The sequence below is a fragment of the Coregonus lavaretus genome (assembly GCF_964263955.1).
Source record: "Coregonus lavaretus genome assembly, chromosome: 33".
Taxonomy (NCBI): domain Eukaryota; kingdom Metazoa; phylum Chordata; class Actinopteri; order Salmoniformes; family Salmonidae; genus Coregonus; species Coregonus lavaretus.
Window position 1 is genome coordinate 17,560,553 of NC_140020.1, and position 17,812 is coordinate 17,578,364.

Here is a 17,812-nt window from a genome sequence, read left to right on the forward strand (position 1 = left end):
TCTTTCCCAAAACTTGCTGTCAATCTCTACTCGACACCACGTTTCTCTTCGCATGTTTAATTCGAACAGGGCACCCTCTTTGTATTTTGACATGTTTTGATAGGCTTTACAACACCACAATAGCAAGTAGCAGCCAAATGACGTGGTGCGTAATGAGTGCATTATTGTGCCTAGCTCCCCCGCGGTTTCCATGGATCTGGAAACCTGAGAATTTCGCGCAACAATGCGAACTGTGACAACGTGGAAGTGTAGTGATGTAGGCCTACGTGTGCCAGTGCCTCTTGAACATAATTTAATCGTGGTAAATCTGAGGACGAGTTGAAGACCAGCGTTTTCAAAAACATAATTAATAAAAGTGTAAATTCACCTCCCATCTACAAATTTAAGATCTACAATTAGCAGAGAAAATAGATTTTTAGGCCTATGTTATTGAGGTGGATGATTTTATTACACATTTTATGCATAGATTGTCTCAATCGTTTGCCTTCCAGTGCGAGTATCCTACTGTATATGCTAGGCAGGTCTATTGGGTTAACTAAGATTAGAGATAATGAGGAGACCATGTGTCACTAATGAACAGATACACCTTTGAACAACCTTAATGCTATTTAGGAAATTATCCAGTTTATTTGAATGGGTAAAAAGGCCGGTGCGCACTTGTTCCATTCGTTTATCCAGGATTGATTGGGGATTATAACCGCCATAGCCCTCCAAAACCGCCATTTTGATTGGTCGGAGTCATCATCGGAAGGCCTCTATATTTGAGTTGTCTGATGTAAATGCGCCCTGCCCTACAGTACTCTCCCCTCCCCATGCACTGAGCAAAAGCGGCACCGACATACTAAGCTACAGCAGGACCATGCGAAAGAAGGCGCTTATGAGAGCGAATACAGATATATAGCCTACAATATTTTAAAATTACTTTATTTTTATTTTTTATAAAACGGTATGAATAGTTGTATTATCTACTAACTGAATGTTGGATCTGCCCTATTTTGCGTAAACGTGCTTCCTGATTGTAATAGGCTAGAGATAGGCGACGTTGGCGCAGCATCATGGTGGCTGGCGAGTTGGTACAGGAGCATCTGCGACGTGACAACGCACCTGACGAAACAGACTTCTCATGCAAGAGCTCGGTGCATAACGGGGCAGTCCCAACCGGGGATCAGTACTCCGTTCTAACGAAAGGATCGGCACATCTGACAGAACTGGACTCGAAGGCGTTGGAACAGGAGATCCCTCCAGATGAGAAGCAGGCTATGCTTCCTGGAGAGGAAAAATGTCTCGAAACGAAGCTCTATTGGAGAAGATTCGCCGTTTTAGCTGTGTTCAGCCTCTACTCCCTCGTCAACGCATTTCAATGGATCCAGTACAGCATCATCACCAACATTTTTACCCACTTCTACAATGTATCCAGTGACAAGATCGACTGGCTGTCAATTGTATACATGGTCGCGTATGTGCCTTTGATCTTCCCCGCAACATGGTTACTGGATAAAAAAGGACTGAAATTGACAGCCCTTATGGGCGCGGGTTTGAACTGCGTCGGTGCTTGGGTGAAATGCGCCAGCGTCCGGTCAGATCTGTTCGGTGTGACAATGACCGCACAGATAATATGTTCCATAGCCCAAGTCTTCATCCTCGGGCTGCCCTCTAGGATTGCATCAGTGTGGTTTGGCCCGAAGGAGGTGTCTACTGCATGTGCCACTGCCGTGTTGGGTAACCAGGTGCGTGTGTAATGAGTCATGATATGGGGGGCACCTATTGAATATTGTAGCCTAATCATATTGTAAACTGTAGGCCTACATGCTTATGATGTACATATTTATGCTGCTGTATAAAAATAACCATAACCATTTCTTTCTGTATTTTGATGGAATATGTGACATTGATGTATTTGTCTGATTCCTCTCTAGCTGGGCACTGCCATTGGCTTCCTGCTTCCACCTGTCCTGGTCCCCAACACTGTGGATGACATAGAGTTGATGGGACACAATATCAGCATTATGTTTTATGGGACAGCTGTAGTCTCCACTGCTCTCTTCATCTTGACTGTAATTGGTAAGTAAGTTGACACAAGCCTCATCATGCCATCTGGAATGGTGTTCCTGGAGAGCTACCGTCCTGTAGGTTTTCACCCCAAACCTAATCTAGTGCACCTGATTCTAATAATTATTTTGTTGATAAGCTGAATCAGGTTAGTTACAACTGGGGTTGGAGCAAAAACTTACAGGAGGGTAGCTCTCCAGGAACAGGGTTGGAGAGCCCAGATTTAGTCACTGTAGTAACTAACTCCATAAATCCAGACAACTGCACTTACAGTGCCTTCAGAAAGTATTCATACCCCTTGACTTATTCCACATTTTGTTGGGTTACAGCCTGAATTCAAAATGGATTAAATATATTTTTTTGCTCACCCATCTACACAAAATATCCCATAATGACAAAGTGAAAACATGTTTTTAGACATTTTTGCTAATTTATTGAAAATGATATACAGAAATATCGAATTTACATAAGTATTCACCCCCCTGAGTCAATACTTTGTAGAAGCACATTTGGCGGCGATTACAGCAGTGAGTCTTTTGGGGTAAATCTATATCAGCTTTGCACACCTGTATTGTACAATATTTGCACATGATTCTTTTTTAAATTCTTCAAGCTCTGTCAAGTTGATTGTTGATCATTGCTAGACAGCCATTCTCAAGTCTTGCCATAGATTTTCAAGCCGATTTAAGTCAAAACTCTAACTAGACCACTCAGGAACATTCAATGTTGTCATGGTAAGCAACTCCGGTGTAGATTTGGCCATGTGTTTTAGGTTATTATCCTGCTGAAAGGTGAATTTGTCTCCCAGTGTCTGTTGGAAAGCAGACTGAACCAGGTTTTCCTCTAAGATTTAGCATGTGCTTATAGCTGTATTCTGTTTTATTTTATCCTACAACATTTCCTAGTCCTTGCCGATGACAAGCATACCCATAACATAATGCAGCCACCACCATACTTGAAAAAATGAAGAGTGGTTCTCAGTGATGTGTTGGGTTTGCCCCAAACATAACACTTTGTATTCAGGACAAAAAGTTAATTTCTTTGCCACATTTAATGCACACAGGATGGATGTTTTGGATTATTTTTTTATTCTGTACAGGCTTCCTTCTTTTCACTCTGTAATTTAGGTTAGTAGTGTGGAGTAACTAGAATGTTGTTGATCCATCCTCAGTTTTCTCATATCACAACCATTAAACTCTGTAACTGTTTTAAAATCACGATTGGCCTCATGGTAAAATCTCAGAGCAGTTTCCTTACTCTCCGGCCACTGATTTAGGAAGGGCACCTGTATCTTTGCAGTGGATATTGATTGATACACTATCCAAAGCCTAATTAATAACTTCACCATGCTCAGAGGGATATTCAGCGTTTGCTTTTTGTATTTTTAAACATCTACCAATCGGTGCCCTTCTTTGCGAAGCATTGAAAAACCTCCCTGATCTTTGTGGTTGAATCTGTGCTTGAAATTCACTTCTCGATTGAGGGACTTTACAGATAATTATATGTGTGGGGTACAGAGATGAGGTAGTCATACAAGACTGATGTTAACTACTACACAGAGTGAGTCCATGCAATTTACAATGTGACTTGTTAAGCACATTTTTACTCCTGAACTTATTTAGGCTTGCCATAACAAAGGAGTTGAATACTTATTGACTCAAGACATATCAGATTAAATGTTTTATGAATTTCAAAACACTTCTACAAACTAAATTCCACTTTCACATTATGGGGTATTGTGTGTAGATCAGTGACACAAAATATACATTTAATCGATTTAAAATTCAGGCTGTAACACAACAAAATGTGGAAAAAGTCAAGGGGTGTGAATACTTTCTGAAGGCACTGTAGATTTTCCATAGGCTACGCATTCCATACAAACATACCAACCATGCAAACATACCACAGTAAATCCAACCCAGAGACACAGATTATTGTGAAATAGACACAAATTACTTATTGGAAAATTGTGACAGGCACAAGAAAAAGTGTATTTCTTTGTGTGCAGTACACGATTTTGTATACAGTGAATTATAAAGACAGTACGTTACTTAAGACAGAAACGATAGGAGGGAGGTTGGTCAGGGAGGATGGGTGGGCGTATAATGCGAACGTCTAGCAACCCTTAGCCGAGCTATAACGTTAGCCACCTAGCTAGCCTAGCTAACGTTAGCCACCTAGCTAGCCTAGCTAAAGTTAGCCACAACAAATTGGAATTCATGTAATGTACACAAATGCGTTATGAAGAAAGAAATACACACAAAATGCGCTGTGAAGAAAATTGTGTAATACATACAAAAAAGTCTGCCTGTCACGAATGTCAAATACGTAATTTGTGTTTATTTCACAATAAGCTGTGATAGTGTTTTGCAAAATCAGTTATTTTTTATTATTTATTTTTATTTAACCATGTAGGCCAGTTGAGAACAAGTTCTCATTTACAACTGCGACCTGGCCAAGATAAAGCAAAGCAGTGCGATAAAAACAACAACAACACAGAGTTACATATGGGATAAACAAAACATACAGTCAAAAACACAATAGAAAAATCAATATACAGTGCGTGCAAATGTAGTAAGTTATTTAGGTAGGGCAATTAATAGGCCATAGTGCAAGAAGATGATGTGCAAATAGAGATACTGGGGTGCAAATGAGCAAAATAAATAACAATATGGGGATGAGGTAGTTGGGTGGGCTAATTACAGATGGGCTGTGTACAGGTGCAGTGATCGGTAAGCTGCTCTGACAACTGATGCTTAAAGTTAGTGAGGGAGATAAGTATCTCCAGCTTCAGAGATTTTTGCAGTTCGTTCCAGTCATTGGCAGCAGAGAACTGGAAGGAATGGCGGCCAAAGGAGGTGTTGGCTTTGGGGATGACCAGTGAGATATACCTGCTGGAGCGCATACTACGGGTGGGTGTTGCTATGGTGACAAATGAGCTAAGATAAGGCAGGGATTTGCCTAGAAGTGATTTATAGATGACCTGGAGCCAGTGGGTTTTGAGACGAAAATGTAGTGAGGGCCAGCCAACGAGAGCGTACAGGTCACAATGGTGGGTAGTATATGGGGCTTTGGTGACAAAACGGATGGCCACTGTGATAGACTACATCCAATTTGCTGAGTAGAGTGTTGGAGGCTATTTTGTAAATGACACTGCCGAAGTCAAGGATCGGTAGGATAGTCAGTTTTACGAGGGCATGTTTGGCAGCATGAGTGAAGGAGGCTTTGTTGCGAAATAGGAAGCCGATTCTAGATTTAACTTTGGATTGGAGATGCTTAATGTGAGTCTGGAAGGAGAGTTTACGGTCTAACCAGACACTTAGGTATTTGTAGTTGTCCACATATTCTAAGTCAGACCCGCCGAGAATAGTGATTCTAGTCGGGCGGGCGGGTGCAAGCAGCGTTCGATTGAAGAGCATGCATTGAAGGAGTGTTGTATGGAATTGAAGCTCGATTGGAGGTTTGTTAACACAGTGTCCAATGAAGGGCCAGATGTATACAAAATGGTGTCGTCTGCGTAGAGGTGGATCTGAGAGTCACCAGCAGCAAGAGAGACATCATTGATATACACAGAGAATAGAGTCGGCCCGAGAATTGAACCCTGTGGCACCCCCATAGAGACTGCCAGAGGTCCAGACAACAGGCCCTCCGATTTGACACATTGAACTCTATCTGAGAAGTAGTTGGTGAACCAGGTGAGGTAGTCATTTGAGAAACCAAGGCTATTTAGTCTGCCAATAAGAATGTGGTGATTGACAGAGTCGAAAGCCTTGGCCAGGTCGATGAAGACGGCTGCACAGTACTGTCTTTTATCGATCGTGGTTATAATATCGTTTAGGACCTTGAGCGTGGCTGAGGTGCACCCAAGACCAGCTCAGAAACCAGATTGCATATCGGAGAAGGTACGGTGGGATTCGAAATGGTCGGTGATCTGTTTGTTAACTAGGCTTTCAAATACTTTCGAAAGGCAGGATGGATATAGGTCTGTAACAGTTTGGATCTAGAGTGTCACCCCCTTTGAAGAGGAGGATGACCGTGGCAGATTTCCAATCTCTGGGGATCTCAGATGATACGAAAGAGAGGTTGAACAGGCTAGTAATAGGGGTTGCTACAATTTCGGCTGCTAATTTTAGAAAGAAAGGGTCCAGATTGTCTAGCCCAGCTGATTTGTAGGGGTCCAGATTTTGCAGCTCTTTCAGAACATTAGCTATCTGAATTTGGGTGAAGGAGAAGCGGAGGGTGCAGAGCTGGTGGCCGGGGTAGGGGTAGCCAGATGGAAAGCATGGCCAGCCGTAGCAAAATGCTTATTGAAATTCTCGATTATCATAGATTTAATCTGTGGTGACAGTGTTTCCTAGCCTCAGTGCAGTGGGCAGCTGGGAGGAGGTGCTCTTGTTCTCCATGGACTTTACAGTGTCCCAAAACATTTTGGAGTTAGTGCTACAGGATGCAAATTTCTGTTTGAAAAAGCTAGCCTTTGCTGTGTATATTGGTTCCTGACTTCCCTGAAAAGTTGCATATCGCGGGGGCTGTTCGATGCTAATGCAGTACGCCACAGGATGTTTTTGTGCTGGTCAAGGGCAGTCATTGCAGTAATAAGTCATTGCAGTAATAAGCTACTGAGTGCATTTGAAGCAAGAAACAGAGACAAACACTTTACCATTATGTTGTAAAGCTGTAAATACAGCAGGTTAGTGTTGACTATGTCTCTTCTCTCCTAGTCATGAAAGACAGACCCTCACTACCTCCCAGCAAAGCTCAGGCTGTCCTGCCTGACTGTGCTCCTGAAGACTACTCCTACAGACAGTCCATCATCAACCTGTTCAAGAACAAACCTTTCATCCTACTGCTCATCAGTTATGGTGAGACACCAGACTTATCATAATCTCACCTTATCTTGCTCCTTATGTTTTTACTACACTTACTATAACCAAGTTATTACCACTGTAACACAAAGCTACCTTAAAGTTATGATGAGACACCTGACTAATTGCCAGATCTGTGCTTTAGCAAACTCATCTGTTGTGTTTGTTGTCATGCCAAAAGTGACAATGAAAGTTAGAGGAGTTGCCGAAGCACATACAGATCTGGGGCTAGTTATCCTGAGTGCTGACCTTCAAAGTCTCTTTTTATTGCATTCTGTTCATTCCACTGATTGTTTCCTGGGGATATGTGTTCCATTATGAGAACAATCTGTCTTTAGCCCCATACAAGGCCGATAAGATCTGTCCTTTAACCCCATACACCCCAAGGCAGACTGACTGCCCAGTGCTCAGTCCAGTTATGTACATTTCTTGGATTTGACATCTAGAGAGTTTATTTTGTTGGTGTTCAGTTATTTTCATGGTTTTGTGTGTACTATGTTGATTCTTGGAATTTATATCACTATGGCGGGATGAAACATTGAAAGAAATCTATTTAGTTTCCTATTTTCTTTTAGGTATCATGACTGGTTCTTTCTACTCTGTGTCAACACTTCTCAATCAGATGATTATGGCTTGTTACAAGGTAAGTGGAGTACAAAAGATGCGTGTTCCAATGACTGAAAATGAAGATTATTTGTGAAAATTAAAGTTTCTTTGATAGGTTGATTTACTACATACATAGCTAGACCAAACACAAGCTCTTGAATGGGACAGAAGTAAAGACTCTAGGGAAAAGGGGTGGCAGGTAGCTTAGTGGGTAAGAGCGTTGTGCCAGTAACCGAAAGGTCGCTGGTTCTAATCCCGAGCCGACTAGGTGAAAAATCTGTCGTTGTGCCCTTAAGCAAGGCACTTAACCCTAATTGCTCCTGTAAGTCGCTCTGGATAAAAGCGTCTGCTAAATGACGTAAATGTAAAAGGCTTTCTCTGTAAACAGATGGAGTTAAATGAGAGCAGAAACCATGACAGGGCACGAATCCATTGTGTCCCGTTTTGAAGTTCATTATCCACTTTTTACGCATGCCTGCTACCAATGGAGGAGAGAGTCAGTCAGGGTTGGCTAAAAGACTGAAAGACAAACAACTTTCTGTGAACTCTGGTAGCAGCCTTCTCTCACTTTAAAATGACATAAACATCACTTTCCCACCAGACCTTCCATAAATCCCTGAACTGTACCCCCTAAACCGATACACCATGTATGAAAGGTCATACATGCATCCAGACCATATTGTGTCTGGAGTCCTCTTGAGCCTCAAGTTTGTGAATATGATAGTGTGGCACATGTCCCTAGAAAAGCCTGCTAACCTTACGCTAACATTCACCTCCTCACCCCAGAACCAGGAACTGAATGCAGGCAGGATTGGTCTCACCCTTGTGGTGGCTGGAATGGTGGGCTCCATCATCTGTGGACTGTGGCTGGATCACACCAAAACCTACAAGTAGGTACTGTCCCCAAGCACAACTGCCAGTGACATGAATCACTACATTCTTTGTTGACACAGTCATAAAACTATGTTGCACATGATGCAATATTGAGCTGCAGAAGGCAGTTACAGTCTATGTCTATTTACATTTCCAGTCTAAAGTTTGGACACAACTACTCATTCAAGGGTTTTTCTTTATTTTTACTTTTTTTTTTTACATTGTATAATAATAGTGAAGACTTCAAAACTATGAAATAACACATATGGAATCATGTAGTAACCAAAAAAGTGTTAAACAAATCAAAATATATTTTATATATGAGATTCTTCAAATAGCCACCCTTTGCCTTGATGACAGCTTTGCACACTCTTGCTACTCATACTGGTGCTGGGTTGTGTATGAAACCAATGGTTAGAATCAGTGACATTTACAGTAAGCTATAAAGTAATTAATAATAAAGTCAACTTATATAGGCTATGTAAGTCCCTGAGACATAGAGAATGATGAAGGTGGGAGTGATATTGTACATTTTCCCTGCCCATGCCTCTTTAATTGTAAAACTCTCTATATTGAATGTGTCCACTTGTATTTACATCAAGGTTCTGTCCTGTGATTGTTCCTCAGAATGACCACTTTGATTGTCTACATCCTGTCCTTCATTGGTATGCTGGTGTTCACCTTCACTCTGGACCTCAACAGTATCTACCTGGTGTTCTTCACAGCCGGTGTGCTGGGGTAAGGCTGGAGATAACCCCTCTGTTTGAACTAGATAAAAATACTGTCTAGCGTCATCATTGAGAGAGTCTACTCATTTGTGTAACAGCCAACTTGGTAACAGGAAAGGATCCTGTAGCCACAAAGGAAATGGTTTCCTGTCAGATTGTAAATCATTTATTGAAATGATAAGAAGTAAAATAGTCATAATAGCCCATGTTGCACATTGTGTCTACATGATGAGGTAGTGAACAGTAGGGTGTCATTCAGGACATTTAAAATGCAAGCCTCTTATTTAATTTTCCATTCCCTGGTCTAATGACCTTTTTTGACATCATCTTCTAATTCTCTTGTATGCTTTGAAGGTAAACAGTCACTCATGCAATGTCTCTATTATTTATGTAGTGTTCAGGGGCGGACTGGAACCAGAAATCTGCCCTGGCATTTCTAACACACCGGCCCATTTTTTTCCCTTGAGGCCCCCATTATTAGCCAGATAATGATAATTTTGTGCAAAAAACCCAAGCTGGACAGGCCTCCTTTATTTAACCAGGTAAGCCAGTTGAGAACAAGTTCTCATTTACAACTGCGACCTGGCCAAGATAAAGCAAAGCAGTTCGATTAAAAACAACAACAACACAGAGTTACATATGGAATAAACAAAAACAAAACGTACAGTCAATAACACAATAGAAAATCTATATACAGTGTGTGCAAATGTAGTAAGTTATGGAGGTAAGGCAATAAATAGGCCATAGTGCAAAATAATTACAATTTAGTATTAACACTGGAGTGATAGATGTGCAGAAGATGATGTGCAAATAGAGATACTGGGGTGTAAATGAGCAAAATAAATAACAATGTAAATAACAATATGGGGATGAGGTAGTTGGGTGGGCTAATTACAGATGGGCTGTGTACAGGTGCAGTGATCGGTAAGCTGCTCTGACAACTGATGCTTACAGTTAGTGAGGGAGATGAGTGTCTCCAGCTTCAGAGATTTTTGCAGTTCGTTCCAGTCATTAGCAGCAGAGAACTGGAAGGAATGGCGGCCAAAGGAGGTGTTTGCTTTGGGGATGACCAGTGAGATATACCTGCTGGAATGCATACTACGGGTGGGTGTTGCTATGGTGACCAATGAGCTAAGATAAGGCAGGGATTTGCCTAGAAGTGATTTATAGATGACCTGGAGCCAGTGGGTTTGGCGACGAATATGTAGTGAGGGCCAGCCAACGAGAGCGTACAGGTCACAATGGTGGGTAGTATATGGGGCTTTGGTGACAAAACGGATGGCACTGTGATAGACTACATCCAATTTGCTGAGTAGAGTGTTGGAAGCTATTTTGTAAATGACATCGCCGAAGTCAAGGATCGGTAGGATAGTCAGTTTTACGAGGGCATGTTTGGCAGCATGAGTGAAGGAGGCTTTGTTGCGAAATAGGAAGCCGATTCTAGATTTAACTTTGGATTGGAGATGCTTAATGTGAGTCTGGAAGGAGAGTTTACGGTCTAACCAGACACCTAGGTATTTGTAGTTGTCCACATATTCTAAGTCAGACCCGCAGAGAGTAGTGATTCTAGTCGGGCGGCGGGTGCAAGCAGCGTTCAATTGAAGAGCATGCATTTAGTTTTACTAGCGTTTAAGAGCAGTTGGAGGCCACGGAAGGAGTGTTGTATGGTATTGAAGCTTTTTTGGAGGTTTGTTAAAACAGAGTCCAGTGAAGGGCCAGATGTATACAAAATGGTGTCGTCTGCGTAGAGGTGGATCTGAGAGTCACCAGCAGCAAGATCGACATCATTGATATACGCAGAGAATAGAGTCGGCCCTGTGGCACCCCCATAGAGACTGCCAGAGGTCCAGACAACAGGCCCTCCGATTTGACACATTGAACTCTATCTGAGAAGTAGTTGGTGAACCAGGCGAGGCAGTCATTTGAGAAACCAAAGCTATTTAGTCTGCCAATAAGAATGCGGTGATTGACAGAGTCAAAAGCCTTGGCCAGGTCGATGAAGACGGCTGCACAGTACTGTCTTTTATCGATCGCGGTTATAATATCGTTTACTCCTGAGTGGCGCAGTGGTCTAAGGCACTGCATTGCAGTGCTAACTGTGCCACTAGAGATCCTGGTTCGAATCCAGGCTCTGTCGCAGCCGGCCGCGACCGGGAGACTCATGGGCGGCGCACAATTGGCCCAGCGTCGTCTAGGGTAGGGGAGGGAATGGCCGGCAGGGATGTAGCTCAGTTGATAGAGCATGGTGTTTGCAACGCCAGGGTTGTGGGTTCGATTCCCACGGGGGGCCAGTATAAAAAAAATATGTAATCACTAACTGTAAGTCGCTCTGGATAAGAGCGTCTGCTAAATGACTAAAATGTAAATGTAAATGTAGGACCTTGAGCGTGGCTGAGGTGCATCCGTGACCAGCTCGGAAACAGATTGCATAGCGGAGAAGTTACGGTGGTATTCGAAATGGTCGTGATCTGTTTGTTAGCTAGGCTTTCAAATACTTTCGAAAGGCAGGGCAGGATGGATATAGGTCTGTAACAGTTTGGATCTAGAGTGTCACCCCCTTTGAAGAGGGGGATGACTGCGGCAGCTTTCCAATCTCTGGAGATCTCAGATTATACGAAAGAGAGGTTGAACAGGCTAGCCTCTTATTTAATTTTCCATTCCCTGGTGTCACGTTCGTCGGATACAGAGGACCAAGGCGCAGCGTGGAAGGCGAACATACTTTTATTTATTAGAATAATCACCCGAACAAAACAACAAATCGATACGTGACGTCCTCGGTTCAAACACAAACCTACACTGGAACAAGATCCCACATAAAACAATGCCAAACGGCTACCTAAGTATGGCTCCCAATCAGAGACAACGAGCTACAGCCGTCTCCGATTGGGAGCCACCCTGGCCAACATAGAAATACAAAACTAGAACAAACAAAGAAAACTCACACCCTGGCTCAACATACAAGCGTCCCCAGAGCCAGGGCGTGACAGAACCCCCCCCCAAAGGCGCGGACTCCGACCGCGCCAACCAAACACCACAGGGGAGGGACCGGGTGGGCACTCCGCCTTGGCGGCGGATCCGGCTCCGGGCATGATCCCCACTCCCTCTCTAACCCCCCAAAGTACCCCTGGTCCGGTCTGGCCCTGCTGGCCGGAGCTGGACTGAACACTGGTGGAGCGGATTGCTCTAGCTCCGGCGTGGAGCAGCTGACCGGTGCCGGACCAGGCACAGGGTGGAACAGGCACGGGCTGTGCCGGACTGACGACGCACACCACTGGCTTGGTGTGGGGAGCAGGAACGGGCCGGACCGGGCTGACGAAGCGCACCACCGGCTTGGTGCGGGGAGCAGGAACGGGCTGGACCGGGCTGACGAAGCGCACCACCGACTTGGTGCGGGGAGCAGGAACGGGCCGGACCGGGCTGACGAAGCGCACCACTGACTTGGTGCGGGGAGCAGGAACGGGCCGGACCGGGCTGACGAAGCGCACCACTGACTTGGTGCGGGGAGCAGGAACGGGCCGGACCGGGCTGACGAAGCGCACCACTGACTTGGTGCGGGGAGCAGGAACGGGCCGGACCGGGCTGACGAAGCGCACCACTGACTTGGTGCGGGGAGCAGGAACGGGCCGGACCGGGCTGACGAAGCGCACCACAGGCTCGGTGCGAGGGACAGGAACAAGCCGGACCGTACTGGGAACACACACGCCTGGCCCTACGCGGGGATCAGGAACGGGCCGGACCGGACTGGCAACACACCCCAGTACCTCTCGCCGTGCCTCTACATCCTCCTTCCCCCTGGTGACCAGTGACTCCCGTAACCTGGCGGCCTCCTGCTGCCCCGTCGTCCACGGCGTGAGCCCCCCCCTAAAAAAATTCTGGGCGTCTCTCCTCCCCGTGGGCCAGGCCTCCATAGCTCTCGCCAGACTTTCGCTCCTCTGCTTCCAAGTCCAGCCTCTCTCCTCCTCCCGCGGCTTGACCCAGTCGAGGTGGATATCCGCCAGCGATACCTCTGGCGTTGGCTCCTGGACACGCTGCTTGGTCCAGTCTTGGTGGGATCTTCTGTCACGTTCGTCGGATACAGAGGACCAAGGCGCAGCGTGGAAGGCGAACATACTTTTATTTATTAGAATAATCACCCGAACAAAACAACAAATCGATACGTGACGTCCTCGGTTCAAACACAAACCTACACTGGAACAAGATCCCACATAAAACAATGCCAAACGGCTACCTAAGTATGGCTCCCAATCAGAGACAACGAGCTACAGCCGTCTCCGATTGGGAGCCACCCTGGCCAACATAGAAATACAAAACTAGAACAAACAAAGAAAACTCACACCCTGGCTCAACATACAAGCGTCCCCAGAGCCAGGGCGTGACACCTGGTCTAATTACCTTTTTTGACATCATCTTCTCATTCTCTTGTATGCTTTGAAGGTAAACAGTCACTCATGCAATGCCTCTATTATTTATGTAGTGTTCAGGGGCGGACTGGAACCAGAAATGTTCAACCTTAAACAAGGACATCAGGCCTCCCGAGTGGTGCAGCGGTCTAAGGCACTGCATCAGTGCTTGAGACATCACTCCAGACCTGTGTTCGATATCAGGCTACCAATTAGATATCACGAAATTGGGGAGAAAAGTACAAAAATAAAAAAAACAAGGGCATCAAGATAAAGCAGTGTGTTTTCCCAGAGGTCAGGCATGGTTTATTGATATGATATTGTTATTCTGTAGGTTCTTCATGACTGGTTACCTGCCGCTTGGCTTTGAATTTGGGGTTGAAATTACGTATCCTGAATCTGAAGGGACATCTTCTGGTCTTCTTAATGCATTTGCACAGGTAAGGGTCAGACACATGATCATGTAAACAATCATGAATATTGTTTTATTGTTTGTGGAACCACGTCTCCAGTGATATTTCCAGGCAAACACTTTTGGGTATTCCCGTGCACCACAACATGTGTCCTCCCCTCAACATTATGTAATTTTTGTCTACCCACACAAAGTCTGCACAGTATATTAACTTTCTATTCTAGTTCTTTATAGGATGGTTTAGCTTCTTTGCCAAGTGGGCGTCTGATAAGTTTTTTGTTTGGTGATCTGTTTTGTCAGTCACTATAATGCTTGTATACACTATTGGAAAAAAAGGTGCTATCTAGAACCAATAATGGTTCTTCGGCTGTCCCCATAGGAGAACCCTTTGAAGAACCCTTTTTGGTTCCAGGTAGAACTCTTTTGGGTTTCATGTAGAACCCTTTCCACAGAGGGTTCTACATGGAACCCAAAAGAGTTATACTTGGGGCCAAAAAGGGTTATCCTATGGGGACAACCGAAAAACCCTTTTGGAACCCTTTTTTCTAAGAGTGTACCCTTGAGGCACTACAGGTGTACAGTGTTTTTCCTCACCTCCTATGTCTCTTTCCTCCCTCAGATCTTTGGGATTATTTTCACATTGATCCAGGGAAGACTAACAACAAACTACAACCCCCTGGTTGGGAACCTGTTCCTCTGTGTCTGGATCTTCCTGGGCATCTTTCTCACAGGTTGGTTGGCTCTCTGATCTGTTCTGATCTGTTCTGATCTGTTCTGATCTGTTCTGTGGAGTGTGGGTGTCTTCTATATGATCCACCTTCTGCTATGAAAACTGATACAGACTAATGAAATACAATACAATGCAATACAATGTAGGCTACACCACAGCTTTGTATGTTTATATATTGTTTGATGAGGCACTCTTAATTACTTTCGCTTGTTTATTTCAGCCTTAATAAAATCAGAACTGAAAAGAAACAACGTCAATATGGGCATGGACAAAAAAGCTCTTCAAGCAGTAAGTCACGTTCTGTCCATTTACCTCGGAGAGAGATTTTCTATTTTCCTTTTCTTTCTCCTGAAAGGTCACCCTCCTCTCAATCACTTTTCCTTGAATGATGTATCACACACAGATGTCAGGTCACTCGTCTGTCTGTTCTTTCACATTGACAGCCATTGTGAAAGCTGTCTCATATCTCATGAGATTCCCAACATCAAGGCCCGGGCAAACATAAAAAGACAAAAAAGTCCTGCAGTGTCTCAGCTACTGAGCTCTCTGCTTGGCTCATCTAATGTGAATCTTTATCATGCCGAGAGCAGCGTGCTGGGCAAAGCAAATGAATCCTTAGATGCATTTGTTTTCAATTGATTATTTGGCAGTCTTCAGGCAGTCACTAGACAAAATATGTATAGTAGTATTCATGTTGCATATCTATTGAAAAGATATGGCTTTATAGTTTCCAGGAGCATTGCTGACATCAGTATAGGGCATCTGCAAACTTGTGCTGTAGGATGTTGTTATGGGATACTAGAATACCATTTGGCACTGTGATTATGTACCCAACTGTGTTGGTTTAATGAACAGTTATTGGTTTATAACATTGTTACAACTAGTTACTTAAGTGATGAGAAGACTCTTTATCTCATGAAAGGACAATAGAATACTTTAATTAAAGATATATTTCTCTCTGCTGTCTTAGGTCCCTACCGAGTGCGCTTCAGACAAGCCAACCAATGGCGTCAAGATGGAAACTTCAGTCAGCTTTTCCCATGAGACCTCACTTTAATCCAAATAGAACAGGGGGGGGGGGGTCAAGTCGCTCAACACTCTACTGAACATTTCAGAGGCCTACAACGCATTCAACAAAGTTTCCTGAGGTTACTTGAAATCTCATTTTCTTTGGATTGTATACTGTAATGTGTTATTATAATGTTTGTACTGCAATGGTTTTAGCCAAGCCATGATTTGTTTACAGACAGGTATACTATAAGCACACCTTTTAACTTCCAATAGTCCCCTCCTTGTTTTGCTTGATGATCCACTTCTGTCTCTATAATTGTCATCATCTCTGGTTCATAAAGTGGTGCTTATTTAAATTTATTTAAGGCATTATACAGAACCACACAGGAAATATAATGTAGGATCTCTGACCTGCCTTAGCCTGTGAGGAAGAACATTGTTATCATTATGGTGATGTTATTATTGTGATGCTGCATTATGTAATTACATGACAATGCAGTTTAACAGTGTCGGTTTTGTTCTCTACGACATGTCAGCCATACAAATATGGACCAAATATGACGCACTAAAGTGCACAATGCATATGACAAATGTGCAACATGTACAATCTACATTTCAGTGTATTACTTACATGCATGCTTTTGAAAGTGTTAAAATGTTGATAACTTTGTTGAATACATGGCACAGATAACAGTTCTGCCGAGATAAGTAGCTAATGGTATAGCAGTGCCACCCAGAGGGATATTGTGGAAATACTAAGAAAGCTGTGTGGATGATGAAGCACAAACAGGAGTGATAATGACTGCAGCATTACAATTCAAACATCTCCAAACCTTTACAGGGGATTATATAGCTCAAACTGTGTCTATAAGGACTATGCACAGTAGCCATTTCCCAGCACATCTCTAAACCGCTATATTTTGGCTCTTGTATTTCTCTTGTTTTAACGGGAATAATTCATCTCATCCAATTAATAATCAGAAGATCCAATCCATAGGCATTTCTGCTATCTCAATAGCAATTTTATGTTTTATTTTCCTATGTTGCTCCCTGCAGGATATGTACAAATTAGTGCTTATAATTATTAATATTTGAGTATCAAAGCTAATGTTATTATTTAGCTTCTTATGACTGTAGAAAAAACATTTATTTGGTTGACAGATGTATTCCTCTCTTTTCTAGCGTTTTATGTAATTATGAATAATGATGAAGTAACATTTCTATATGGACAGTCATAACATTTCAATGCTTTTTTCTAATTTTGATAATTAACTTATTACAGTTTATATACCAATGTAGTTATTTGTTTCAATTATTTAGCTTTATTTCAATTGATTGCATTTACCAAGACCATTGAAATTAATCATTGAACATGTTATAAAATGTAATAATTTGTTCCGAATTGAGAATGAGTACATCCAGACCATGAACTATACAACATATGGCTTTGACACACCACTGTCTAAAGTCTCGACAGCCTGATTTATAATTTCGCTAAGTAATCCACAGTATAGTCAGTGCCAACACTGTTACAATGCAGCTGCTATAGAATGCGTCTGCTGCACAAGGTGCCCCAGAGTGTACTGTAACAATTAGGTTTTAGTTTTGCTTCTGTAGTTTGCCCTTGGGCTTTTGTGGGTGGAAAGGAGCCGTATGGATACTTGCTTATCTGCAGATAATGTACATTTTGTGGCAATCAGAACATAAAACACTGAGTGTAAACAATACAATAAAATGATTTTTAGTTCAGCAACTACAGTCAGTGGGTTGTAATTGTGTAATGTTTTATTACTTGTAGTCATGAGGTGTCACAAAATACTTTTAGCTCATGACCTAGACATTGTAACAACAGCGTCCTCATGTGGTGACCAATACATTTTCATAAGCATATAGTGTATTCTAATAACTCGAGGGTCCAAAATATGATGGTTTTTTGTGACAGTATCCTAAGTGATTGAAATGCTAGCATTAGGTTTTCCTAATACTGGAAAACGTGTAGAGAAAGTTAGACTAATAGAGTTAGAATGAGCGTTTGGCAGACATTGTCCAGAAGAGGGCATATTTGGCAAACTAACCTGTTACTGGAGTGCTTATTCTCATATTTCTAAACAAGTAACCTTGATATCCCACTAGGGCAA

At 43.0% G+C, this 17,812-nt stretch overlaps 1 protein-coding gene across 1 annotated transcript; it reads left to right on the plus strand.

Moving 5' to 3' along the window:
- The first annotated feature begins 961 nt into the window (after window positions 1-961).
- flvcr1 (FLVCR choline and heme transporter 1) lies at window positions 962-17,436 on the plus strand. The gene is made up of 10 exons (XM_084151102.1): window positions 962-1,727; window positions 1,917-2,061; window positions 6,771-6,911; window positions 7,490-7,557; window positions 8,307-8,410; window positions 9,021-9,131; window positions 13,856-13,961; window positions 14,553-14,664; window positions 14,884-14,951; window positions 15,634-17,436. The coding sequence occupies exons 1-10, from the start codon at window positions 1,056-1,058 to the stop codon at window positions 15,718-15,720; spliced, it is 1,614 nt and encodes a 537-aa protein (XP_084007228.1). The 5' UTR covers window positions 962-1,055; the 3' UTR covers window positions 15,721-17,436.
- Window positions 17,437-17,812: the final 376 nt, after the last annotated feature.

What these genes read in the sequence shown, in the direction of transcription:
- flvcr1 (XM_084151102.1), top strand. Translation starts at nt 1,056, where the DNA reads ATGGTGGCTGGCGAGTTGGTACAGGAGCATCTGCGACGTGACAACGCA. An exon ending in CCTACTGCTCATCAGTTATG is followed by an intron (nt 6,912 to 7,489) that starts GTGAGACACCAG and finishes ATTTTCTTTTAG; the next exon opens with GTATCATGACTGGTTCTTTC. An exon ending in TTCACAGCCGGTGTGCTGGG is followed by an intron (nt 9,132 to 13,855) that starts GTAAGGCTGGAG and finishes GTTATTCTGTAG; the next exon opens with GTTCTTCATGACTGGTTACC.